General features: G+C 45.6%; 1 protein-coding gene and 1 long non-coding RNA gene across 2 annotated transcripts in view; one reads left to right on the top strand and one right to left on the bottom strand.

The window, feature by feature from the left end:
* Positions 1-24,855, bottom strand: part of MSL1 (MSL complex subunit 1) — a 31,237-nt gene extending 6,382 nt beyond the window's left edge. Inside the window, exons 1-4 of the mRNA XM_068263430.1 lie at positions 24,084-24,855; positions 14,157-14,386; positions 7,571-7,953; positions 4,745-4,809 (exon numbers count right to left, since the gene is read on the bottom strand). Coding sequence (XP_068119531.1) covers positions 4,745-4,809; positions 7,571-7,953; positions 14,157-14,386; positions 24,084-24,527 — 1,122 coding nt within the window. The 5' untranslated portion in view covers positions 24,528-24,855. The remainder of the gene's footprint in view (positions 1-4,744; positions 4,810-7,570; positions 7,954-14,156; positions 14,387-24,083) is intronic.
* LOC137541882 (uncharacterized) overlaps positions 23,835-27,279 on the top strand; it is a 60,118-nt gene continuing 56,673 nt past the window's right edge. Inside the window, exon 1 of the long non-coding RNA XR_011025303.1 lies at positions 23,835-23,970. This is a non-coding gene — a long non-coding RNA (uncharacterized lncRNA). The remainder of the gene's footprint in view (positions 23,971-27,279) is intronic.

Below are 27,279 nucleotides of genomic sequence, written 5' to 3'. Positions count from 1 at the left end.
TGAAACCTAGACATAACCTTCGGACAAAACTCTGGATATGCCTGTAACCCTAATGTATCCTGAAAGTAAGGACTTTTCATAGACAAAGCTTGTAGCTCACTGACCCTTCTGGCTGTAGTGATGACTACTAAAAAATACTGTTTTTAATGTAAGATATCTAAAAGAACTGTCCTTAAGAGGCTCTAAGGAACCTTTGGACAGTCCCTTTAAAACCCCTGATAATCTCAAGGAGAAACATATGGTTTATAAACTGGCAGTTTCCTAGAAAAAGCCTTCAGAAACCTTACTATCAAAAGGAGAGGAAGACAAGGGGATAACTGAAAAAGCAGATAAAGCAGCAATCTGCACTTTAAGCGTACTTACAGAAACATTTTTATCCCAACCCTCCTGAAGAAAATCCAGGACTGCTGGAACTGACAGGCTATCAAACTTAAAGCCGGACAGCCGAAGATGGAAAGTTTTCCAGCATTTCAAGTAAATCTTCCTAGTAACTTCTTTACGGATACCAATCAATGTAGTCTGCCTTGTCAGATACTCCCAATTTTTGAGTAAGGATCCAGACTGACAGATTCAATCTGCCTGGATGTGGATGCCACAGGTTCCCTTGCAGCAGCAGATCTGGCCTGCAAGGAAGTCTCCAAGGGCCCCCTAAGGTGCAATCAAAATCAGATTTTGACAACCTCTTGTTGATAACTGCAGGAATCAAATTGAGAGGAGGAAATGCATACCGAAGTGGAAAGTTCCACTCCTGAATGAATGCAGTCACCCCCAGATATATGCTTTTTTGGATTGAGGGAGAAGAAACTCTGAATCTGGGCATGATCTTCTGTTGTGAACAGATCGATTGACTGTGTTCCCCATCGTTTTGTGATGTCTGGGAACACCTCTCTCTGTTTAGAGACCACTCTGATGACAGAATCCTGCTTCTGCTCAGTTTGTCTGCCTCTATATTGAGTTTTCCCTCGAGAAGAACAGCTCTCAAGGATAACACATTCTTTCCTGCCCAGGACAAGATCTCCTCCCCTTCTTCTTGCAACAACAGGGATCTCGTGCCTTCCTGTTTGTTGACAAAACGCTACTGCCGTAACATTGTCAGAGTGGATCAGAACATTGGACTGTGACAGTATCGATCGCGCCTGAAATAAGGCCCGCTTTACTGCCCTTAATTCCCTCCAGTTGGATGACCTCAGACTCCAGTTCTGTCCACTTCCCTTGAAAGGCTCTGTGAGCTATACGAGCTCTCCAGCCCCAAGCGCTTGCATCCGTAGTAATTACCTTGTCTACAGGCTCCTTCCAAAGCCTTCCTTTCACAAGGTTGGATTCCTCCAACCACCACTGCAGAGACAACACCACAGTTTGAGGAATTGTGACTTTGAAATCTTATGTTTATGGACGACCGTCCCAATTTCCTAGAAGGAAACTCTGCAACTTCCTGGCGTGCGCCAGTGCCCAGGGTACTGCCACCATTGTGGATGACATCAATCCCAGCACAGACAAAATCATCCTTAGGGAAACCTTGTCTTCCCTCTGTAATGATTTCACTGCCAAATTTATCTTTAGGATATTTTCCGGAGGAAAGAAAATCCTCTGTTTTAATGAATGCACTAGCATGCCTAGAAAAGGCGTTTTCTGACTTGGAATCAAAGAGTACTTCTCTAGGTTGATAATCCAACCTAGGGATCGGAGATGTTCCGATACCAGATTTAAATGGTTTGTCAGTTGATCTGCTGAACTTCCGAGAATAAGCAAGTCGTCTAAACACGGAATGATTAAAATCGACTGCTCTCTTAACGGAATCAATGCTTCTCCCAGCATCTTTGTGAACACTCTTGGGGCAGAAGTGTTTCCAAACGAAAGGCAAACAAACTGGTAGTGTTCTACCCTCCTATTTTCTCCAACTGCAAATTTTAGGAATTTTTGCGATTTTTGGTGAATGCCAATATGCATCTCTTAGATCGAGAGATGCCATAAAGGCCCCTGGAAACAGTAGCTCCCTTACTGAAAAAATGGATTCCATCCGAACTTTTTCTGTCTCATAACAGGTTAAGTCTTTTTAGGTTCAGAATCAGGCGAAACTTGCCCGACGACTTTTTACTACAAAAATAGTGAAACAGAAGCTTTGCTTTTGTTCCTTTACTGGCACAGGATACAGACTAACCAGCAAGCTCATGGTGACCCAGAACTCAGAGTGTGTAAGAGGCTACAATGGTCCTAAAAGCCCCCTTACTAAAATGCTAAGAAAAGCAAAAAAGTTTGCTTTCTTAAAACAGAAAGAATTTGCAATAATTCAGGTTGGAGTGAGCTTGAGATGTCTCCCAGTGCATCACTGCTGACTATATGCAAATTAACCACTGTTACCCTTAGCAGCTACACACCGCTGGAATGCAATGATGTGTCAGCTTGTTAATTTGTACAGAGCCCTAATAATCCAACATGCATACAGACTGTTTCGGATTGTTTGATCCGGCACAGGATAAAATACATTCTGTTTTAGCATGTTTTGCAATATACTCAAAATTTCTGGAAACAGAGTGGGATCTCCTGGGGCCTTTGAGACCACAAATCTTGACGATGGATGGAGCGCAAAGTATTTGGTAACCAAACTTTATTGTTCGGCAAATAAACGGCCTTTTTCCCCTTTTTGCCCACCTGAGAGAGAAGCATCTTAGCCTCCCCCCACTGCCTTACACGAGTCATTGGGATTTTGACTGGGTTTTCGGAGCTTTATATTTAACCACCCTGGCGTTCTGATTAAATCGCCAGGGTGGCTGCGGGAGGGTTTTTTTTTAAATAAAAAAAAAACTATTTCATGCAGCCAACTGAAAGTTGGCTGCATGAAAGCCCACTAGAGGGCGCTCCGGAGGCGATCTTCCGATCGCCTCCGGCGCCCAGAATAAACAAGGAAAGCCGCAATGAGCGGCCTTCCTTGTTTTGCTTATATCGTCGCCATAGCGACGAGCGGAGTGACGTCATCGACGTCAGCCGACGTCCTGACGTCAGCCGCCTCCGATCCAGCCCTTAGCGCTGGCCGGAACTTTTTGTTCCGGCTGCGCAGGGCTCAGGCGGCTAGGGGGGCCCTCTTTCGCCGCTGCTCGCGGCGAATCGCCGCAGAGCGGCGGCGATCAGGCAGCACACGCGGCTGGCAAAGTGCCGGCTGCGTGTGCTGCACTTTATTTGATAAAAATCGGCCCAGCAGGGCCTGAGCGGCAGCCTCCGGCGGTGATGGACGAGCTGAGCTCGTCCAGACCGCTCAGGAGGTTAAAGCCCCTTTTCCCGGACTTGTCAGAAGTCCACTTTCTGCCTTTTCTCAATGTATTCTGAACAGAGTGACCCGGCTCCTCCCTCATAACCCTCTCTATGCACAACTGACAGAGTCTTTGCATAGGGCAACATTAGCTTAACATTGCACAAAGGGCATCTCTTATAATTAGGAGGGAGCCTATGCTTATCTGCAGCAGCAGCCTCAGCATATTTAGCAGCGGCCTCAGTTTTGGCCTGCAAACAAAACCAACAAGGCATTTAACTCTGTACAGCTTTAGCACCTTTAGCCCAGAAAGAGAAGCCATTATCTCACCTTCTGGGCGGCCTGGTTGCTCTCAATCCTCTCAGCGTCTGACATGTCTCCAAACTTTCATGTCCAGCGCAGGACCAAACTCCCTCTGAGCAACAGTGCAAACAGGCCTGCGCAGCCTCCCTTTTAAAACATATCCGGCCTGCCACAATTGGATGAGGGGTGGACCGGAGGTTCAGAAGGAGTAATGAACCAGCTCTACAATTTGCTACATTCGGCATACCCGCCGGAAATTACGCATCCGGACGCGGCCAAGCGTCCTAATGGCCGCAATGCGCTTCACGCTGCACATGGCCTCTGGCTTACCTCCGTCCTGCTCCTCTGCCGCAAGGCCGCCAAGGGGAACCCACGCCTTCCACACTTGCTCTCCCTGGCAGCGGGAGAGAAAGGTAGGCAAACCCCAGTAAAGATCCAGCCTGGGGCGCATGGCCAGACTGCCTCAGTACCACAGTCTCAGCCACCCAGAAGGATCCACCTGCAGCCCAGCACACAGGCTTCACCCAGAGGGGAGATGCCGACCTGCCTGGACGCAGGAACAAACAGCACTGTGGGTGGACTAACCATGTGACTTTTTTATAGGGGAAGTGCTGTCTGTTCCTGTGAGGAGCAACGTCTCACCTTTGCCCTGAAGGATTGTGGGGAAAAAAATGCTGCAGCCCCCGAGTTTACGTTTGTGGAAAAAACAAACAGCTCTGGTGTGCACCAACCCATTGAAATACATTAGCCAAGCGTTTTAAAATACGCTCCAGAACCGCTCTGGTGTGCACCAGCCTTTACTCAACTGGGGTTTCTTCCAGCCCCCTGAAGCCTTACAGTTGCATCAGATTCCTCCTGATCAGCTCTGCTGTGGCACTCCAAAAGCTAGCTTCCTAGACCAGTCACACGCTACTGTGCATGCATGCCCCCTTGATCACACTCCTGTAGCCTGCAGTTCATTAAGACTGCTCAGAATACTGGAGTTCAAGGGAGCGCAATCAAGGAGGCGCAGTCTGCGATCTCGGAGTGGGATGGTTGTTGGACAGCTGCACAACGGAGCAGATCAAAGAAGCCCCAGGTAAGTAAAACAAAAACTTATCTCCACCCCCCCCCCCCCAACTTATTTTTAAAAGACTTTGGCTGTAGAAAAAAAATACTCAGCAAACTCAATTGCTTATTTTGTAATGGAACCCTTACCTCGGGTATGTCTGTGCCATTTACATCTTGTAGAGGCTCTATAGTGTGTTCTCTCCATGAAGGAACTAGAAAATAGGACGTCTCAGTAAATATACATACAGCAACATAATCTGGTGCAAAAAAACATTTCAATTTAGTCCCAACAAGTCTGCTTCTTTCCTACTAGAAACTGCTGAAATTCTGTTTTTGCAGAGAACTGGTGCAAAAGAAAACAATCCTTATCAAACCACCGCTACATATTTCAAGTATTTTAATTAGCTGCATTAAACAGAAATATCTACGATTACCCTGAACTCTCCACTATTCCTCTCCATATGCTACACGGTTGAGTCGCTAAGAAAGCTGCTTAAAATGGTTGTTAGCTGCAACTGAAATGTGAGTAATTACTCCCAACTCCTGCTTACATGGCATGCACATTGATTTGAGGATCCCCCTACCCCAGTGGTCCTCAAACTATGGCCCGCGGGCCAAATGCGGCCCCCCCAAAGCTTTTTCACTGCCCCCCCCCCCCCCCCAAACACAGAATGTCTAACTTATAGATACGGCCCTCTGCACCTTTAAATATCGCCGGCCCGCATACAGTATAGCAATGCTGGCACCAACCATCCACATGCAGTAGAAGCTAACAAGCAGTAATTTTCTGGCTTCCAATCCAATTCTGCATCAGGGGGCAAAGCTGTCGGATTGGGTGGCAGGTTGTCACCTGAGAATGCTTCACTGTCTGGTGTACAAAGACGTTCTTCGGGTGCCACATGCCCGAATGGCTGCTGCTGGGAGTTCTCCTTCAGGCATGGTGGGGTGGGGAAGAGAATCAATACCTAGATTCAATGTAAGGTTTTTCAACGGTTCATGTATGTTCTGGTCCCCCAGCAGTCTGAAGTATATGGACCTGGCCCTTGACTGGGGAAGTTTGGGGACCCCTACCCTGCCCTACCCTATGGAATGCGCATGTCATTGCAGCAGACTGAGGAAAGCTGTAGCGGTGTGAAGATCTGCATATTCTACTTTCTGCTTTGTGCAGACTTTTAAACCAATAAGTATAATTTTACATTAAGCTGTAAACTGTTGCCACGGGTTCCATGAGAGAAAATTAAATCCTAGCCGCGGCAGACAGAAGCAAAATATATGATAGACTTCAGATATAGATTTTAAACAGTGGAGTTACCCTTTAATGAAAACCTGAAACCTGAACCTGAACATAGACGTGAATAACTGCTGACCTTCCCTGGGGTAGGAATTGTGACCGGTCATTGCTTATTTCTAAACAAGTAAAAACACAGTGAGGTCAACAAATAAATGTACCCTTTAAAGGAAATCTGAGGATGGTTATTATGTGCATGCGTCCCTTGTCACAACCTGTGCCCAACTCCTGGAAATAATGGCACTTTCAAAACAAGCATGGCAGTGTACGAGACGTCACCAAGATAATGTCTGCTCAACAGCTATAAACCCATATAATACCTCCAGGGCATGACATCCAGTGTATGTCTCCAGGTTTTCAAATACTAGTCTTACCTCAAGCTCCTTCCCTACAGCGTATAGACAGTTGATAAAGGTCACCAGAACGTATGACTTGACAGGCAGCCTATTGGGCCAAAGTGCGGGGATCTCGCCCTACAAAGTGAATCAACCCTTAAGTCAGCTAGCTAATTGTACAAGCGGTTAGTCAGTATTTCTCCTGTCTGGGAAATTGTTGATGTTGCTGAAACCCAAGAGAAGCTGAAGACGTGTCTGACATTTCCGCTGCCCGGAGGATCAACTGTATACACATCACCATGGCAACAGGAACGCGAGCCCCCTGCTGCACTGTCCCAGTTTGAAACATATTGTATGGCTCTCACAGAATTACATTTTAAAATATATGTGGGGCTTATGGCTCTCAGCCAAAAAGGTTCCTGACCCGTTTTAAAGTGTACCTGAAGCACAAATTGGATAAAAAAATAAAAAATATGTCCACCAGCAATAGGAATCCTTTGCATGGTCCAGAGGCTCTCCAGATCTTCTACCCCTCCATTGCTGCCCAGGATCCTCCTCTTCTTGTGGCCATGCTCCCGCCAGAGTACGAGCTTTTCCATACAAGCCATGCACGAGTAAGCTCTCCACGTGTCAAATAAAATGAAACCGCCCATGCATGGCTTTTTCCTCCTTGCGCCAGTGCTTTGTTCTCCTGGGCATGCATGGAGCTTACCCCCACATACCCAGCTCGGAGAAGCTCGTACTCCAACAGGAACATGGCCACAAAAAGAGGGTCCTGGGCAGCAACGGAACGCTAGGAGAGGCTCTGGGAAGCCACTGAATCGTTCAGAGGATTCCCATTCAAACTGAATTCATTCTCTCTCACAAGTTTGCTTAGAGCCCATCAGTAGGTATAAATGGCTATACTGCCATATGATATCGTGTCTGGAGCCAATCAACCATACTCTAACCAGGGAGGCGGAATCAGAAATTGGAAAAGTATTTTGCTCTTTGAAATGGATTTATGCTACTACTCCCCAATGCAAAGAACATTTAGGTAACAGATGACTGGTTATTCTGCCTTTGCTCCCATCCTCCTAAACAACAAATCTAGAGATCGCGGTCTTGAATTTATTACCCCATATTGTTCATATAGGGATGGTTAATGAGAAAAGCTGCTGCATTTGATTAGTACATTTCCAAACTATAATATTAGAATGACATTTGCATCAACTCAGATTTGCACCTCACTGACCAGCCCCAGGGTTCATAGTATAAAATTACAGCATCAGCATGTGACAGTAAATGCATCAAATGGCCACACTCAGTGTTAGCTCCACCAAACTTGGAACAAATGTTATAGCCCCTTACTTGCCACACACTCTTCTTTCTTGGGGGAGGGCTCCCTCAGAGGGGAAGGAGGTGGTTGGTGCCACCGGCATAGATACATGTCCGAAGTGGAGAGGTAGGGCAGAGCATCTGCCTCACTGGGGTTTGAGTCATTGTCCTGTACAGAAGGTGCTGCAGAACTGGTCCAGATGGGTCCGAGCTGGATATCTGTCGGAGACTGCGATTTTTCAGGAGTTTCCTTGTTGCGCAGCTCTCGCCGCCACCCCGACTCTGGTACGGAGCCTCCAGGCTCAGCTTCTGCCACTTCTGCTGGCAAACGGGGCACTCTGCCCTTCATTTTTACTAAGTCCGAAGACAGTCTCTTAACAGGGGTCCTGTGTTCTGCACGGCCAAAAGCAGACTTCCTACAAGGTAAATAGAAAAAAAAAAAAAAAAAAAAAAAAAAAAAAAACTTACTTGCTGATTTTCAAGCAAGGATAATGGGAAAAAAACAGGGGGTTGTAACATCCAACAATAAAAAAAATATATATGTAAACTCCTTTGGTTCTAAAATAGGTCCCCATATGTCCCCCAATTTTTTCCTCCATCTCACCTGGTTGCCTTTGCATAACTGCAGGAACTATGCAGGAACAGTCCCAGGATTAATTTTTTAAACTACAGTAACAAGCTTATCAGCATTGAAAATAACCAAAAGCTTCCTATTTCAGATAAGATAAGGACACTATGAACAGAAGGAAATTGGATCCCCCTTCCCTTTGAAGCGTTTGCACGGTGATGTAAACCTGTTGTCTAGGTGATGTTTGCTGTGGGAGAGACAGTAAGCTGTGGCAGTAAGGAGGGAAAATAAACACTGAGCTGGGTTGGAAAAAAAAAAAAAAGGCAGAAGTAATGTCACTTTGGGCAAGAAGGATAATCAGTAAAGATGGAAACCAGCAAAAATATTCTTTTCATATCACATTTCTCCTAGATCTGACAACGAACATTAAAAACAACTGGATAGGTAAGCTACACAAGTAATTTTTTTTTATTGGATGATTTTTTTCCCCCCCAGTTAATATGGAGTTTAATCCCGCTTCAAAGTGAACCTAAACCGTCGTAAAGAAAAAGTTTAATTTACCTGGGGCTTCTACCAGCCCCGTGCTGCCGCCACGTCCCACGTCGGTCCAAAACGATCCTCCGGTCCCCACCACAGCTTACGGTAGTTTCGTTTTCTGCAGACTGTCAGGACACTGCCCGTTTACAAGAGCATCCTTGTTTGCAAGAGCGTCCTGCGCAGTAAGAGAAATCCTTATACTGCACATGCGCAGGATGCTCTTGCGGACGGGAATGAGGACAAGCGTGGCCAGGGCCGCTCAGACGTAGTGGCCTGCTGACTGATCAGTCGGCAGAAACAAAACTAAACCATGGCGGGGGACCGGAGGATGGTTGAGGACCAGCGCGGGACAGGACGGCTGCAGGGGGCTGGTAGAAGGCCCAGGTAAGTGAAACTTTTTCTTTCCAACGGTTTAGGTTCACTTTAAGGCTCGCTCACACTAGAAGCAGTGTTCGGACAATTGAACATTAGTTGGCACAGCCCCTAAGCCTCTGCCGATTGTGCTTTCAATTAACTACATAGTAAGGGCCTCTTTCCACTAAGAGCCGCAACAGTTTTCCAATTCGGCCGTGTCTCCTGTTCTCCTGTGTGGCTGCATGCACAGCTATAGTGATTTGGCTGCAGCATGCTGACGAGATTTGCAAAGAAATGCGATTGAAACGGCAAGTCACAGAATAGATAGGAGTTCCCCATGCAGGGAAATGCTGCAAATCTGTTTATGATGGAAAAACCAATTGATTGAAGAGGATGCTGAGCAGCATTTGTGTGAAAACAGATCTCTAGGTTCACATCGTCTGCAATCTTCTCCATTCCATTTCTCTCAAGAAGTGCTGTGTAAGGGTGACTGTGCAGAATAGGATAATCCAGTCCTGCTGGAATCTGATCTAATGTCAAGTGGTACAAGCTGTGAAACACGGAAATGGCGCATATCAGGGAGCTGATCTATGGTCAGAGCACAATTTTATTGAATTATATGTCTTGTGTAGCACCAATAGGTTTCATTTCCTGCCTCTTATTTCTGCCACATCAGGCAAGGGCCCAGCTACATGAAGTACATATACAATAAACACATGCCTCTTATTTTAATAGCAGCTAATGCTTGGGCAGTTTCAGATAAGCAAAGTCTGTCAGGTCACTTCCAAAAATAAATGTCGAACAACAGACCATATGATTAACCATTTCCCCTCCCCCGGGACGAGTAACTACGTCCCTGCAAAATGCCATAACTCTGTGCAGGGACGTAGGTCCTACGTCCCTCCCGCCACGCCCCCCGCGCTCGGTACCGCCGCTCATTATCGCCGATCGCCCGCCGCTAGATCAATGAATGGGAAAACAAATCCCATTCATTGATCTAATTCCCCGTGTGAATGGCTGCAGCCGTCTATACAGACGGCTCTGCCATTCATTCAGTACGCGTAGTGCTTCCGTTTCCGTACAAACAGTACGGAGCTGAAGTCACTACTGAGGACATCTTGTGGCCAAATTGTAATATTACATCCCCCCCCCCCCCCCCCCCCGCCTTTTTTTTCAGTTTATTATCCCTAGTTACCTTTTATTATTATTATTATTATTATTATTATTATTAACCCCTGACCTCCCACACTCCCCTAAAGTTACCATTTTTTTTTTATTTTTATTTTTTTTAATAAAAAAAAAAATTACAAAAAACAAACAAAAAAAAAAAAAAACATAAATAGTTACCTTAGGGACGGAACTTTTTTAATATGTATACAAAAACTGTATACAACAATTACTTTATAAAATTATGGGCTTGTAATTGGGGATAGACGCAAAACTTAAAAAATGCACCTTTATTTCCAAATGAAATATTGGCGCCATACATTGTACTAGGGAAAAATTTTAAACGTTGCAATAACCGATACAAACGGAAAATAGAATGTGTGGGTTTTAATTACGGTAGCATGTTTTATTTTGAAAATATAATGGCTGAAAACTGAGAAAACATTTTTTTCAATTTTTTTTCTTATTATTCTTATTAAAACTGAGTTAGAAGAAAATAATTTTTAGCAAAAAGTACCCCCCAAAGAAAGCCTATACAGTGGTAAAAAAAAAACAAGATATAGATTGTTTCGCTGTAATAAGTAGTAATAAAGTTATAGATCCAGGGATTTTATCTGATTGCCATCTGGAGTCGGGAAGGAATTTTTCCCTTTAGGGGCTAATTGGACCATGCCTTGTAAGGGTTTTTTTCGCCTTCCTCTGGATCAACAGGGATATGTGAGGGAGCAGGCTGGTGTTGTACTTTATACTGGTTGAACTCGATGGACGTATGTCTTTTCTCAACCAAAAAAAAAAAAAAATAACTATGTAACTATAGGTGAATGAATGGAAGGAGCGCTGACGGATGAAAACTGCTCTGGTTTTTTGAGAGGAAAAACCCTTTGAGGTGAAGAGGTTAATATCCCAATAATAGATAAATACATAAAACAAGAAAGGCAAAAAAGGCCATTTCATGGTACAATGTAATGTACACTTGTTTTACCTATGGTACTATACCTTATGTGACGACATTGCACTATAGGACAGCCCTATTTATTGCCTCTCGTTTTAGGTTTTCATATGGAAGCTCAGCTGATCATGTGACATTTCACTGGCCACAGTCAGGTGGTTTTCCTCACAGCAGTCTGCTGTCAAGTTTGGTTTATGCCTGGTAAACACCATGCAATTTCCCATCAGATTGATGGTCTAATCAATTATTTCCTACAGGTTTGATCCGATTTCCAAACGTTTTTGCAATCGCTTCTATACAAAATCAGAAAAAACATGGAAATCAGATCTGACCTGTGGATATTATCGATTTGATGGGAAATTGCATGGTGTGTACCAGGCATTACATGTAACAGAGGAGTTTTAAATAAAACTGTTCCAGCATTTTCTCCAAAAGACAGAAGCCAAAATGATCTGCAAGAATAAATAACTGCTACAGACCTATAGTCTGTTTTTTCCCCAACTCCCATCACAGTAATTACAGCAATCTCAGTCATGCACACTAATATCTGTATGGCCACCTATGAAAAACAAAGCTACTCCCAGCTTGCTCCAATATCCCCTGTAGGTATATCAAACCCCACAGACTAACAGGCCATCTAGGCTGCCTATGAGGGACCCACAGGTGGGTTCAGAAGCCACAGTGGAGAGAAATGAGAGTGGCTTCTTCCTTTGAAAGGTGAATGCACAGAGACTTTTATTGCACGGCTATTCCCTGCTTGCTCTGAAAGTGTACACTATCCCATACTCACATGTGGGGCCCATTCTATTGGGAAAGGGGGGGGCACAGAAATCAGAAACAGAAGACAATGGGCATGATTCACAAAGCTTTTTCACCTGTTTTCCTTTGTTTTCACCTTAATTATATTATATTTTTGCTCTTTGGGAGCTTAAAAATGCAACATAGATAAGGATAAGAAAAGTAATATTAAAATTAAGTTAAAATGGTCTGAAACTGACATAAGATTCAATAAAAATGCGTTTTTCTACTTCTTACTCATACAGTTATGTTTGCTTTTGTGCTTAAAGAGAACCAGAGACGAAGCACCCTCATGTATTTTATTGCATTTATCAGTGGGAACATGACAGTAAACACCTACCCTGCTTTTAGTTTCATTGTTATCTGCTTAATTAGTCTATTAGCAGCTGTGAGAAGAATCCCCGACTAGCTCAGTCTAGGTTTGACCTGGAATCATTATAGCTGAGTCACTCTTCTGTGGAGTCTTTTCAAGCCCAAGCCTGCCACCTCCTGGCTTAGATTTCCTGCTTTGCATACTGAGAGCTGTGAAGGAGAAGGGATATGAGCCAGCGGCCATATTGGATTTTTCCTGGAGCAATAATGGATAAAAAAACACTAAAAAAAAAAGGCACACCAGAGTGGCGAAGTTATCAGGTAGAGCATTTATTCTTTACAAGCTATCGACTGATATGTTTATTTTGTGTGAAACGTTCATCTCTGGTTCCCTTTAAGTAATATTGTCTGTCTACAAATTACAAGTTTCCAAAGTGTAGTTTTTCTTGCCCTGAAAGCTGCCACTGCATTTTATTCTAACTGCTTTTAATTATATATTAAACTCTTCTAATGAGTTGTTCTGAACTGTTTGTGTGCCTGAAGCAGAGACAGCTTCTCAGAAAGTGTTTTTACTTGTTACACACAAATGTATCAACACTGGAATGTAAACCAAGATACTGTTCTCTCCAGTTTGGATGTGGATTTTAAGCCGAATAGCAGCACAAAGTGCTTTGTTTAACCATATCAGTGATGTTCTGCAAGCAAAAAAAAAAAAAAAAATCTGGGATAGTAGCTTTCAAAGCTGTGAGGAGTCTTTTAGAGCAAAGTAGAAATGCTGACTTTCAGACCACTTTAAACAGAAACAACTTACTTTGAGTGATTATTTTGCTTGTAAATGTGCTGAAAGGTTATTTTTATAAAATAGGTCATGTATGGGAAGTTTTGTGAACAGAGCCCATTATAGAGATGCCTGGTGCTGGACTAAGGGCTCGTTTCCACTATCGCGAATCTGCATGCATCCAACGCATGCAGATTCGCACATGTAATGCAAGTGAATGGACCTGTTTCCACTGTAGCGTTTGCGTGGTGCGTTTTTATGAGCGGTGAAAAAACGCACAAAAGAGCCAACGAATTCGCCTGCTAGTGGAATGCATGCGAACCGCCGCTAATGTATTTAATAGGGAAATCGCATGCGTTTTTTTACGCGTTATTTTACGCGATTACGCATGCGATTCCGCATAGGAACCAATGTAAATTAACACAGGCAGTGACATGGTTAAAAACGCACATAGCCTAACCTATGCGAAATCGCATGCGTAATCGCGTAAAATAACGCGTAAAAAACCGCACCTGCATGCGATTTCTTCTGCGGTGGAATCCAGGCGATTCCGCACCGCTACAGTGGAAACGAGCCCTAAGGGTATTGTCTAAAAGTTCGTACACACCTAACAACTGATGTCGCTCGTTGGATATCGGGACCTTTGCAGAGGGACGACAGTGTGGCGCCTCCATGACATCACATGGTGGACGAGGGAGTGGCGCCTTTAAAGAAGTTGATCCACCATGCAGATCACTTGCCGAGTGGCCATTGCGGGCCAATCGGCTGAGGCGGTCATTATCTGCCGTCTTTAGGGAGGCGTGTGCATGAGGCTTTAGACTAGTGGAAGACCACAACAGTGACTGTATAACATTAGATGACGCAAGAGCAAACTGCAAAATCCAACTAGCCATAACTAATCAGAATATATTCAGTGACCTGATTGGCTGCGATGGGTTACTGCATTTCATGCATCACTGCTCTGCTGTTCTTCACAATTACCCGATATGTCAGCACTTGGATGCTCAAACTAAGCCACGACGCCGTTGCTTATATCAAGCCCAGCAGTGGAACTGCTGTGTAATGTGACCAACTTTTGAGTAATATGCCCTCTGATAGGGCACAATTCTTTTGTCAACTGCAAAGTAAAAGAAAACATGAGTTTCCTTCAACAAACCTTTTATGTCCCTTTGCATTCCGGCCATAGGAGAAGGGTTTTGGGGTAAGGCTTGTTAGCCGAGGGGAGACCACCGTGGGGAATTCCCCACCCCCTGCGCTCTCTGGAAGGGGACCCTCCGGCATGTCGGCTGCCGACTCGCGGCTTTGAGACGTGCGCTGTTTGTCCTTCTCACTGTCCTTTCTGACCAACTGCATACGTCTTTCCATCCGCTCAATGCGGGCCAGGAGCTGCAAATAGGAGAAAAGATAAAGCCAATTATCATCAAGGACAAGCACAGGCGTGACAACAGAAATGGCCTTTAGAAAGTTTATTCAGAAGGTTTAGATCAAATGAAAACATCATCTATCCCCATTTACTTTGAAGTTGTATGCTACAGATGGAAATGGAGTTTCCCTATAAAATGATTATATAGTTAGTAGAACAAACAACAAACACATTGGCAGACAGTGATTACAATCAGGTCTATGTTATGTGCCAACAGGTAGTGGATGGAAACATTGGACGGCAAACAATCTGAAAACAATGGTGAACCATTACAAAATTCAATTGAATTTACACTAAAAAGGAGCAAATCATTGTTGGTTAACTTGCAATTGTTATGGCAATGTGAAGATATCAGATTGAAAAGAAAAGTCTGTATAATTAAGCAGGTGATGTATAATACTCATGGCCATATAAGTGTTCACACAGCCTTAACCTAGGACTTCTCTCTGCAGCTCTGTCTGCTGAGCAGAGATGGGCAACCTGTGCAGGTACCTCAGATTCTAGGACCTGCATCATCAGGTCAATAACACACAAAAAAAGAGTAATGCTGGGAATTCACCATGAGTTTTTTGGCAGATGGCTCAATAGATAATTTTTCGACAGGTCCGATTTCGATCATTTTCCTGATCGATTTTCTCATAGAGGTGAATGGAAATCGATCAGAAAACCGATCAGACAGTAAATCTGCTGAAAACACTCATCGTGTATTCCCAGCATCAGGGGCAGCAGAAGATACATATCCACCATTAGGATCAGCTGTGAAAGTGGCTAGGGTGATCCATCACATTCAACACATGCAGTGGTATAAAGTGATGAAATGGGGGAGGGGTAGGGGTGGAGAATTTATGTTCCAGGGTGTCAGAAGGGGGGGGGGGGGCTGGAGACTGCATACAGACATATATACAGCAACCACATATTAGCCTGCATTGCACCAAAACACAGGGACAGACAGAAACCTAGAACTATACTAGGAGGACATGCCTAGTGTAGACAGTTTACAATGTCTGGAGGGTGCAACAGAAAACACAATGATGGTGGAATAAAGACAAAATTAACAGAACATGTTAAAAAAATGGTTCCATACTCAGGCAAATAAGTATAATAAATAAAAAAAAAAACCAAAACCTCACTGCAACTGCTTAACCCATTGCATGAATGCATCCTTGGTTCCTGCAGATGCCAGCTATGAAGGGTTAATCAGAATCTGCAGCCTGCTCCCCCAAAGGGCCCTACAGCAGGGAGAAATGCTAGTAGATCCAATCTCTTACAGCAGTGGAAGGGTTAAGGGGGAAGGGTCTTCCGCTTTGCATATCCAAGCTGCTGCAGGCTTGCGGATTCTATTAACCATTGCTTCCCCTGAGAGCTAAAATGCTTTCCTGTACGTTTGGAGTTAAATAAAAAATACATTCAGAGACTCCCCCTGCTTCCACCAAACCTTAAATCCATGGTATCCCATCCTCCCTTCTGTTGCTATGGCAGCCCATTTAAACCGCCACCCCCCTCCTCCAACGCCATGATGGTCCTGTGTGAATCTCATGAATGTGCACAGGGTGGAGGGGGTGTTGTAAAGAGAAGGGGGTGGGCAATGTGGTAGGAAAAAAAAAGGGGGGGGGGGGGGGGTTGGAGAGTGATGGTGAGGGGGGGTGGCATTACCTCAGCCTGCATGGGTCCTTCCTATGGAGAGCTGCTGAGGCAGATTCCCTAGCATTACAGCATGCAGGCACCAGCTAAAACATCCATACTCCATTTTCTGTGCCCCCTTTACAAGCATCCTTCCCCTCTGCCACTACTAGATCCCCCTCTCTTCCCCAAAAAAAATAATAAAAAAAGCCTGCTTTCCCTCCCCCCTAGTCTGGCCGCAAGACTCACAGAATGTAGCAGGCTGACTGTCTTGTGGGAAAATATATATGTGCATCACGAGAATTGGCCACAAATCTGTGCGTACTGCAGCCGAGATAAACTTTGTACAATGCAGAGTACCCATTCCTGTTACTTTACAGCAAGAAACAAAAAAGGACAAGGCTTAGTAATAGTATCAGTCAACCACAAAATAAGATTCTATGAAGAGTACAATATGCGTGCTGCATATTAACATTACAGTGATTAGAATTAGCAGCGTGCATGTATCATTTTAGACTATACAACATAATCATCTACAGTGTGTAAGGTAAGAAGGGGTCAACAATACATGGCAACCACATCTTTTTTTTACATCCGGTTGCTGTCAGTTACTGCACATGCCCAAGGCTTACAGGCCATTCAACAGAATTATGCACTAAACCCTTTAAAAGCTGTAGTAAAAAAAAACAAAAAAAAAACAAACAAAAAAAAAAGGGAGTGCCGAGACATGTAGATTAACAAATATTACATTTAGTTACATGATTTTCCTTTTTACTGCAGCATTGGTCAAGATCGATATATACAAGACTCCTGATAGTTCCTCCCTCAGTGATTGTCTACGGACCCACAGATATTAGACTGACGTCAGATATAGCTGCTCACAGATATATAGGCAACCTTCTCTCAAGATCTGGGAATACCAGCTGGAAAACATGAGCCAACTGACAAGTAATGTTTCCAGCAACTGGCCATTCTGATCAATTTCTAAGCGATTGACTGGAAATACCAAAACAATGTACACACGTGTGAGATGCTTATTCCTGGTGACCCTCTGCTCCAAGTAACTTCCTGCCAGCTCCTGTTACATCCATTTGGCACTTCATGGTGGGGACATGTGAAGGACTGATCAGTGTTCACCTGCATGTCCAAATCACTTAGCAGCCATTAAAGTGATTGTTTATAAATTGTTTTATCCTTCTTATTGGACTGTTTGCCAATCGGAAGTAAATATTGGCTTCTGTGTACAAGCCAATTCAAATCTATCTATCTAGTAGGCAAACTAGAACAAACAAAAGGCGGATGATGATACTAAATAATAATGATATAATAAATGGCTTAACTACAGCACATTTATATGTATACATTTTTCCTAGATAATGAGGTTCAAAACATTTAAATACTCATTCATTGGAATGAGAATCGCAAGACATATTTGCCGAAAAATTGCAGAACACTAAGGCAAAATTGCGTGCTGCCGAGCAGGGCTGTGGAGTCAGAGAGTCAGAGTCGGGGCAATTTTGGCCACCCGGAGTCGGAGTTGTTGATTTCATAAACTGAGAAGTCGGAGTCGGATGATTTTTGTACAAAATCCACAGCCCTGTTTAGTATTAAACTAAGGACTCGGAGTCGCGGAGTCGGAGCCATTTTCGGTACCCAGAGTCGTGGTTTCATTAACTGAGCAGTCTGAGTCTGAAGATTTTTGTACCGACTCCACAGCCACGACTCCACAGCCCTGCTGCCGAGTGTGAACAGAGCCTAAGTTGGGCACACACTTTGCAATCTGATGGTACAACTGATTTCCAATCTTACCACATTTATGCATTAAGAGGGCCCACCTGAAAATATATATTTAGGTTTTAGCCACTCTGTTGGTCCTCATAGTTAGAGACGAGTAATTAGGAGTAGCTTTCTACTCATATTCGTGATTCTAAAGAGGCTTAATTGTCTCAGGTGTGCGGCTGGGAGATAGGGGGTTAATTACCCAGCTGCCCGCGGCTTCTATGCGTATCACAGCCTCACACGCGTCCAATGGGACGCGTTCCACGACTTAGTACTGCACACTTCCTCCTTCGGCCGGGAGGAAGTGCATGGTACTGAGTCGTGGAAAGCGCCTCATTGGATGCGTGCAAGGCTGTGATACGCATAGAAGCGATGGGCAGCTGGGTTATTAACCCCCTATCCCCCAGCCGCACACCTGAGACAATTAAGCCTCATTAGAATCACGAATGTGAGTAGCTAGCTACTCCTAATTACTCGTGAGCACATCCCTACTCATAGTACATGCAGTCCCCGGTTAATGAACGAGATAGGGACTGTAGGTTCGTTCTTAACCTGAATCTGTTCTGAAGTCGGAACACTGTGCCATCTCTGCCCCCTGTACTTCCTCTGTGCCCCCCTGGGCCTCCAGTGTCCCCCTCTGTGTCACATCTGCCCTCTGTACCTGCTTATATAAGTTTAAAAGCCATTTTTTCTTTGAATTTTTCAAAATCGATTTTCTCAAAATCTACAATTTTAATTTGAAAACTTTTTTATTTGGCTTGTTCCCATGGAAACAGAGAATCCGGGTCGCTCGTAAGTCAGGCGTTTGTAAGTCGGGGACTACCTGTACACAAATGTTGACAGGCTGGTATGATTGTACAGTTAGATTGCAGTGTATAGTTAGCCTTAAAAAGAACCTGTACTGAGTAAAAATATTTAAAATAAACACATGAGGTAACTTCAAATGAACATTACATAGTTACCTTGCCATCAGTTCCTCTCAGAAGCTCACCATTTTCTTCTGACAATAATCCCTTCCAGTTCTGACAATATTTTGTCAGATCTGAAATATATCAGTTGCTGTCAGTAAAATATCAGTTGCTGTCAGTTATAGCTGAGAGGAAAACTTATGTACCAGGTAATGTCCATGTTTCCCTATAGCTCAAGTGGGCGATGTTACAGTTTAACTGTGTGCTGACCAGAAAGCTGTTATGGGTAATAGCCATTTTCAAAATGGAGGACGGAAAATTCCCTTGATCACAGTGAACAAAAAGGACGCGCAACAGGAGAAAGACACTGGGGAGTAGACTACACGGGAGGCAAGTATGACTTGTGTATGCTTATTTTGACTTTTAATTTTCAGTTCAGGTTCTCTTTAAGGTGGACATACACACCTCAATTTTTCCTGTCTATTCGATCCCCGTGATCAAATCTCCTGGCAAGCAATGACCCAACATGCCCACACAATTGTAATTTTGATAAAAAATTTTTTAACAGAAATCGGACAGGAAATTTAGATTGATCGGGGGCTGGATGGGGACAGAGCGGTAGATCGACATCCCATTGTGTTGCACTGCATTGAACAGTGAAACTCTGCGGTTTGATAGATATTAAATTGATTTCATGCTGAAATGTATTGTATATTTGCGGCCAGTGTGTACCAGCAATAGAAATCGCTCTGGTGGAATTCCCTTCAGAGAGAGATCTATCTTTTGGGCACATCAGAGGGCCATCTACCAGTGTAAGGCTACCTTCACCTCATCAAAGACATCCTATATAATAAATCCCTAATGGCTCTGCTTCCTCCTGTGTTTTGCCCAGTGTGCAGGTGCAGAATGCGGGCAGACTTGGGACAGCAGGACGACGGGTGCAGGGGGGGGCAGATGTGTGCGCACACAGGAGCACAGCCAAGCGCACGTCAGCGATCCCAGTTGTGCAGGAGCACAGTTGATGTATGGGGGGGGGGGGGGATGAGGAGGAGAGTTGCAGGAAGGCCCTAGTGCCGTTTGTTAACGGGTGGGCTGATTTCTAGTAACACTATAATTGGGGTAGGAATTATAAGCCCTCTCTGAAGGACATTGACATTAATGTTCACTGTAAGGCACTAAAAAAAAAATATCAGCACTATGTAAAAATTTATAAAGTTATGCAATGTATTCTCGTTGCTTATTACTGCTATTTTATGCTGCTTGTAAACTGAGTTTCCTGTCCTCAGGCCATGCTTTGTGGATGTCCTCTCCAGAATACAGGTATATGTTAATCACTAGTCTAATTAGCTGTAATTTCCTGATCTTAGTGGAGACACAAAAAAACCTGCACCGCTGGGAAGCCCTGGGAATAGGATTGAGAACACTGCTAAATATTCAACTTCCCTTTAGTTTCAGGTACAGTGGGTAAAGCCCCATCTACACGATACGATTCTTTGTACGATTAAATCCGACATGTCCGATCGGGATTCGATTCAATTCGCCATTGTTTTGCAATGGCAAATCGAATTGAATCCCAATCGGACATGTTGGATTTAATCGGATCGTAAATAGAATCGTAATCGAATCGTACAAAGAATCGTATCGTTTAGATTGGGCTTAAAGGGAACCAGAGAGGAACGGGCTGAAAAAAAAAGAACAAGCCTTTATACATACCTGGGGCTTCTTCCAGCCCCATAAGCCTGGATCGCTCCCACGCCGCCATCCTCCGCTTCCTGGAACCGCCGTTACCGGGCCCGTCACTTCCGGCGGACGCGGCCAATTGTCCGCATCACAGGGGCTCCCTCCATACATGTACGCATGCGGCTGCACAGCAGGCAGCTTCATGCGTACTTGTATAGAAGGAGCTCCGTGTGATGCGGCGAATCGGCCGCGTCCGCCGGCCGACTGGCCGACTAGCCGACTAGCGGCAATGACGGGACCCGGTACCGGCGGATCCAGGCAGCAGAGGACGGCGGCGTGGGAGCGATCCGTGCCTATGGGGCTGGAGGAAGCCCCAGGTATGTATTAAAGCTTCCCCCCAACCTCTCTGGTTCCCTTTAAGGGAAAGAAGCTTTGTTAGTTTACACCGCTCTGTATGCCTGCTGGGCGAATTTTCTATTACTCCACCTGTGGTGCCCTAAACCCAGCTGTGAACTCTGTGTGTTAAATTCTGCCTGCTTCTGCATGGTTTACAAGATTAATAAATTTGCATTGACCCATAACTCATGGCATCCGATTTACCATTCCTATTCTCCAGCACAGATGTCAATGAGATGCAAATAATTTCAGCTTACATGCATATTTAAATAACATTGTATACAGCTTGGAATAGGGCCAATCAATTTACATAGGATGTGAATTTGGCTGAATTTTAAAGGGAACCTGAGATGGGGCCGCAACAACAACAAAAAATGCATGCCTGGGGCTTCCTCCAGCCCCCTTCAACCTATTCGTTCCCATGCTGCCCTTTTCTGACTCCCCTTTCGCCCGCAATTGGCCTGGAAAGTCCTCTGGTCCGGGGCCAACTGCGAATGCACGACCTGGCCGCAATCTCCGGATGCGTTCACTTACAGGGAGCATTCTGCGCTTGCGCAGTACTACTGTGCAGGAGCAGAAGGCTTCCGGTGGTGGGAGCAAGACTGGGGAGCGTGCCTGGCCGGCCTGCGCCGACTGGAGGATTTTACAGGTCCAGTTGCGGGCGAACAGGGAGTCAGAAGAGGACTGTGCGGGAGCGATTAGGCGGAGGGGGCTGGAGGAAGCCCCAGGCATGCATATTTTTTTGTTGTTGTTGTGGACCCATGTCTGGTAAACTTTAAGCTAAATACAATTTGATTCTGATTCTGAATTTGCATGCAAACCAGATTTACTTACATCTTAGGTTGCATACACATCCAATTTTGATTGGCCAATCACTGATCAATATTACCACCTCCATGTAGCATGAGCACCAACAAATTCTGAATACTACGAACAGATTGTACAAGTAGCCTTTTGTACAACATGGAAGTGTTAAAATTTGCCGATTATTGGACAATCAAAATGGGATGTGTGTACCCGGCTTAAAGTGGACCTGAACTCGCACAGGACTAAAGGAAAACAGCGAAATGCACTCTGTATGTATTTAGAGAGTCTAGCCTGTCTAAGCCCCCCTTATCTGTGACTAAGGGCTCTTTCACATTAGGGCAGATTTTCTGCGTTTCAACGCAACGGGTAAAGTTTGCGTTACCCAAGGTGAAATGAAAGTCCATAGACTTTCATTTTAGCTTTCACATATAACGCAGCCTTTTTGTGCGTTGCGTTACACTGCACCCAGGCGCAGTTTTTCGGCCGACGCTAGCTTTATGCGTTACAATGTCAATGTAAACCGCACACTATGCGTGTTTTTAATCCGTTAACGCAGGCAATCAATCCCAGAATGCAACAGAGGAACAATGTAGAAAGTTGAAAACTTTAAAAGAAAAAAAAAAATTACCCGCATTTCATATGTGCTGTAACGCATTGAAAACGCATTAAAAACGCACACTCACTGCAGTGCAACGCATATTAAAACGCATTAAAACGCATACAACAAAATGTATGCTTTGAGCGTTCTCCAACGCAAGCTCTGAAGTGAAAGAGCCCTAAGCACAAATTGTAATTTGATCCCTCAGCTGTGTCAGCTGTTTGAAACGGCAGAGATCTCATTTGTAAACACAGGATGTTACAAATTATGTCTGCTTCAATGAAAGCAGGATATAGACAAAGTGCAGATTTTATCAGTTTCACCAAATAAATGTTTTTCTTTACATGTTATTATACTGTTGCTTATCTTTTAGAGCAGAGTGGCCATTTATTCAGTGGCAACCTGATGAAAATTGTATGCTGCTTGAGCCAATACAAACTGACTGCAATTGCAGCCGATTGATCCAACTGCAAACTACACTGCAACTATTTGCATAAAGTCAAAAAGAGTAGCTACTCGCTCATCTCTGGAGATAGTCGAAATGCTAATAATTTTCTCTTCCATGCAGCTATGAACTGGGCCAATCAAAAAGAAACAAATCCAATTCGTATATTTAAACAGGCAGCATTGTGCCATAGTGAACCGCCCTGGTACAAAAATCTTCAGGCTCCAACTCCGACTCCTCAGTCTATGAAATCACAACTCCGACTCCGGGTACCCAAAACGGCTCCGACTCCTCGACTCCTTAGTCTAATACTTAACAGGGCTGTGGATTTTGTACAAAAATCATCCGACTCCTGACTCCTCAGTTTATGAAATCAATGACTCCGACACCGAGTGCACAAAATTGCCCTGACTCCAACTCCACAGCCCTGTAGTGAACAGCACCCTTGCAAGCACTGGGGCCCAGTCCAGGGCACTATCTGAACAGGGTTTGCATGTTCTCCCCCAACTTGCGTTGGTTTCCTGAGACTCTTCAGTTTCCTCCCACATCTCAAAAACATACAGATAAGTTACATTTGTCAACCAGGCGTGCCTGTGGCGACACTAATTTGCATTTCGTTCAATAATATCGAATTGGATGGTCAATCAACACCAGATCGCTAGATGTATGGCCACATTTATGCCCAATACTCACAATGAGATTTTCTGTCAGATTTCTTGCCAGATTAAATTACTTCCAATCAATTTTCTATTCACTTCTATGGAAAATTGATCAGGAAAATCGATTGGAATTCAGATCAGACATCTTGGAAATAATCAATCTGCCAAGAAATTTGACAGAAATCTCATTGTGTGTATTAGGCATTAGTGAAAACTTTAATAGACGATAGATCCAACTGTATGTAATTAGTAATTGATAGCTTTCAGACACCCTGTAAAGGGGCCCATACACTGGCCGATTTCAGTCATTGATCGGAAATCGATTATATCAAATCTATCAATCGATTTCAATGGATTTGATATATCTGACAGGATGGAAAATCTAGGTCGATCTGCTGCTGGTAGCAGATCCATGGACCATAGAGTTGCATTGAATCTAATGGTCCAATAATGCATTTAGATAGATTTCATTTTGAAATCTATTGGAAATCTGTTCCTAGTGTGTGGCACACATCAGATAGATTTCTGTCACTTCGACTTGACAGGCATCTGACAAATCTGATGGTTGAATCTGCTGCAAATCTACAAGTGTATCTTGCCCCACTATTACGCTCCCTCTCCTATCAGACCCTGAGAATGATGAGAGCAGTACTCCGTGAGTAGTCTGATGATCATAACAGGAGCATATGTAGAGGAAAGGCGTTAAACGACAGAGGGTTGCACTGGCCATTCCCAGGCCTCATCCCCGAGCTGGATTCCCGCTCTCACCGTGTCCTTCTCGGCCCGGAGCTCCCCGATCTGGCGCTCCCGCTCCTGGATGCGGTGCTGCTGCTGCTCGATCAGATCCAGCTGCAGGAGGACGATCTGCTTGAGGCAGGGCCCGGATCCCGGGCGTAGCGTCGCTCTCCAGCGCGGGGGGGACGTGGAGCTGGTGGCCGGGGCCTGGCCGTGTCCAGTGGCCGCCGTAGTCGCCGCCCCGGCCCCGGTCACCGCCGCCCCGGCAGCTCCCCCACCGCTCTTATCCGCCAGGGCCCCCGCTTGGCAGGCAAGGTTGCCGCAGGGCTCGCCGAGGAGGCCGGCCTGAGCCTTCCCTCCTCGCTCCCCGGCCGACTGCGGCCTACTCCGGCCCGCAAGCCCCGTGCTTTCCTGAGCCTCTTCCCCCAGCAAGGGCTCGTCGTGCCTCGGGCGGCACGCACTGGCTTTCATGCTCATGACTCCTCCTCGGGCCCGGCATCCTTCTGCAGCCTCTAGTGAGGGGAGGAGGCCAGAGCCCCCGGGGCGCGCTCTACACAGAACCGAGGAGGGGGAACCCACACAAGATGGCGGCAGCGTCGGGGGGAGAAGTGCGCTGCACACAGGGGAGAGTGAGCAGAGGGGCAGCCGAGCCTCAGCAGCTCCACACAGCCTGACAAGAGGCCTCTGCGAGCTCCACACAGCAGCCAGGAGGGTGTGCTCCGCTCTGTTATTGGGCGGGTGTCATGAGGGAGCTCTGCCCTATCTGTGCACACATGGCCGCAGCATTGTGTAATGTTACTGGCAGCAACCTCCATATAGGATTAGGAAGGAGGAGGAACCTGAAACTACACACATTACAGTGTACACGGAAGCAAGTCCCTTTACTTTCACATCTGATCCTCTGGCCATGATCTACAGATTGGGTCACATGATATATGAAATCATCTGCTAAAATGTTTTTTTTAAGTAACCAAACTTCATTCCCATCCTCTATTGCTGTTCCCCAACATCACAACAAACATGTACAGGGGCGTAACTAGACATCAGAATCAGAATCAGTTTTATTTCGCCAAGAACAGCAAGAGCCATAATCGGAATTATTTGTGGTACACATGGCAAAGACAGAGTAAAGACATACAACACATACACTTTGAAATGCAGTAATCAGATATACAGATAGTGATGCCGGTAAACACTAGTAAAAGGCCCCCGTTTCCGGATAAGAACCGAGGGAGGCAGCGACGGGGACCAGCTGACCGACCCGGCAACTACGAGTGCAGGCCGGACCGGGAAAGGTCAGAGTTCAGTGACCGAACGGCTTGGGGGAAGAAGGTGTTCTTCCGCCTGGTGGTTTTGGCTGGTATAGTCCTGAAGCGGCGGCCCAACGGGAGGAGCTTGAAGTAGTGGTTGCCAGGGTGAGAGGGGTCACGGGAGATCATGGTGGCCCTCTTCCTCAATCTAGCGGAGTGGAGCAGATCAAGAGGTGGAAGAGGAGATCCGATGATTCTCTCTGCATCAGCTATGACCCTCTGCAGTTTATGTTTATCACTGGCCGTTGCACCCGCGTACCAAACAATGACTGAGGAGCAGAGGATGGATTCTATGGTGGCAGTATAGAAGCTGGTCAGCAGCTCCCGTGGCATGCCAAATCTCTTCAGTTGGCGCAGGAAGAAAAGCCTCTGCTGGGATTTCTTTTGAATTTTAGTAGTGTTTTGCCCCCATTTCAGGTTATTGGTGAGAGTCGTGCCGAGGAACCGAACCGATGACACCGTAGAGACTTCTGCTTCTCCAATGAGGACAGGGGAGAGGGGGGGAGGGTTCCTCCTGAAGTCTACAACTAGTTCAACAGTCTTTGCTGTGTTGAGAACTAGGTTGTTCTCCCTGCACCAGTTGCAGATTCTCTCGACCTCGCTACGGTACTCATGCTCTCCGTTGCTACCAATAAGGCCAATAATAGTGGTGTCATCCGCAAATTTGATGACCTTCACAGAGTCAGCGGATGAGATGCAGTCGGTTGGTATAAAGGGAGAACAGTAGAGGTGACAGAACACAGCCTTGTGGAGCCCCAGTATTGGTGGTTCGAATGCTGGAGTAATAGTTGCCAAGCTTCACCTGCTGTGTTCGATTTGACAGGAAGTCCTTGATCCATGCTCGGAGAGTGGGATCAACTCCGAGCTGGGTCAGGTTGGTGATCAGGATGTCGGGGCAGATCGTGTTGAACGCTGAGCTAAAGTCTAGGAACAGGATCCTGGCATAGGAGGCCGGCCTGTCTAAGTGCTCAGTGATGTGTGCCACGCTGACATTGATGGCATCCTCCACGGATCTGTTTGCCCTATATGCAAATTGGAGCGGGTCTAAAAGGGCGTCCGTGGACCTCTTCAGGTGAGCAAGGACCAACCGCTCAAGGAGCTTCATGATGTTAGAGGTTAGGGCAACTGGGCGGAAGATGTTGTGCTCGGTACTGCCTGTTTTTTTAGGGACTGGTACAATTATAGACCTCTTGAAACAGGAGGGGACTGTACCATCAGATAATGACTGCTTAAATAAGGAGGTGAGCACAGGGGCTAGCTGATCGGCGCAGGTTCGCAGGCAGACAGACGACACTCCGTCCGGGCCGGAAGATTTTCTGGGGTTCAGCTTCCGGAGGTTCCGGAGTACCTCTGATTCTAGAACAGCGCTAGGAGCCAGGGCGCCGAGTACACCAGAGGTCGATGCGGATTTGACCACGGGTTGGTTGGAATGTTGCTCAAACCTGCAGTAGAACTCATTGAGCTCCTCCGCCAGTCGAGGGTTCGGGGTCGCCGTTTGGGATGTTGGTTTGAAGTTCGTGGCTGCTCTCAGGCCCTTCCATACTTCCCGTGTGTTGGTGGACTGAAGGCAGAGCCCCAGCTTCTCAGCGTAGGCCCTCTTTGCCGATCGCAGTTCACTTTTCAGGGCGAGCCTAGCTTCTCTGAATTCCTCTAGTGAGCCAGACCTGTGCGCCTCCTCTTTGCGTTTCCGGAGCCGGCGAAGCCTGTCGTTGAACCAGGGCTTGTTGTTGGGGTAGACCCTGAAGGACTTGGATGGGATACACGCTCCTTCGCAGAAGGAGATATGGGAGGAGATATTCTCGGCCCATTCATCAAGGGTAGGTGCCTCCAGAGCCGTCCAGTCGGTGGTTTCAAAGCAAGCTTGGAGCTGCAGTTTGGCGTCCGCAGTCCATTTTTTCACGGTTTTGGTGATGGGCTTT

This window comes from Hyperolius riggenbachi, chromosome 12 (assembly GCF_040937935.1).
Source record: "Hyperolius riggenbachi isolate aHypRig1 chromosome 12, aHypRig1.pri, whole genome shotgun sequence".
Taxonomy (NCBI): Eukaryota; Metazoa; Chordata; class Amphibia; order Anura; family Hyperoliidae; genus Hyperolius; species Hyperolius riggenbachi.
Note: the sequence above shows the minus strand (reverse complement) of the source record. Positions and strands in the feature narration are given on the sequence as shown.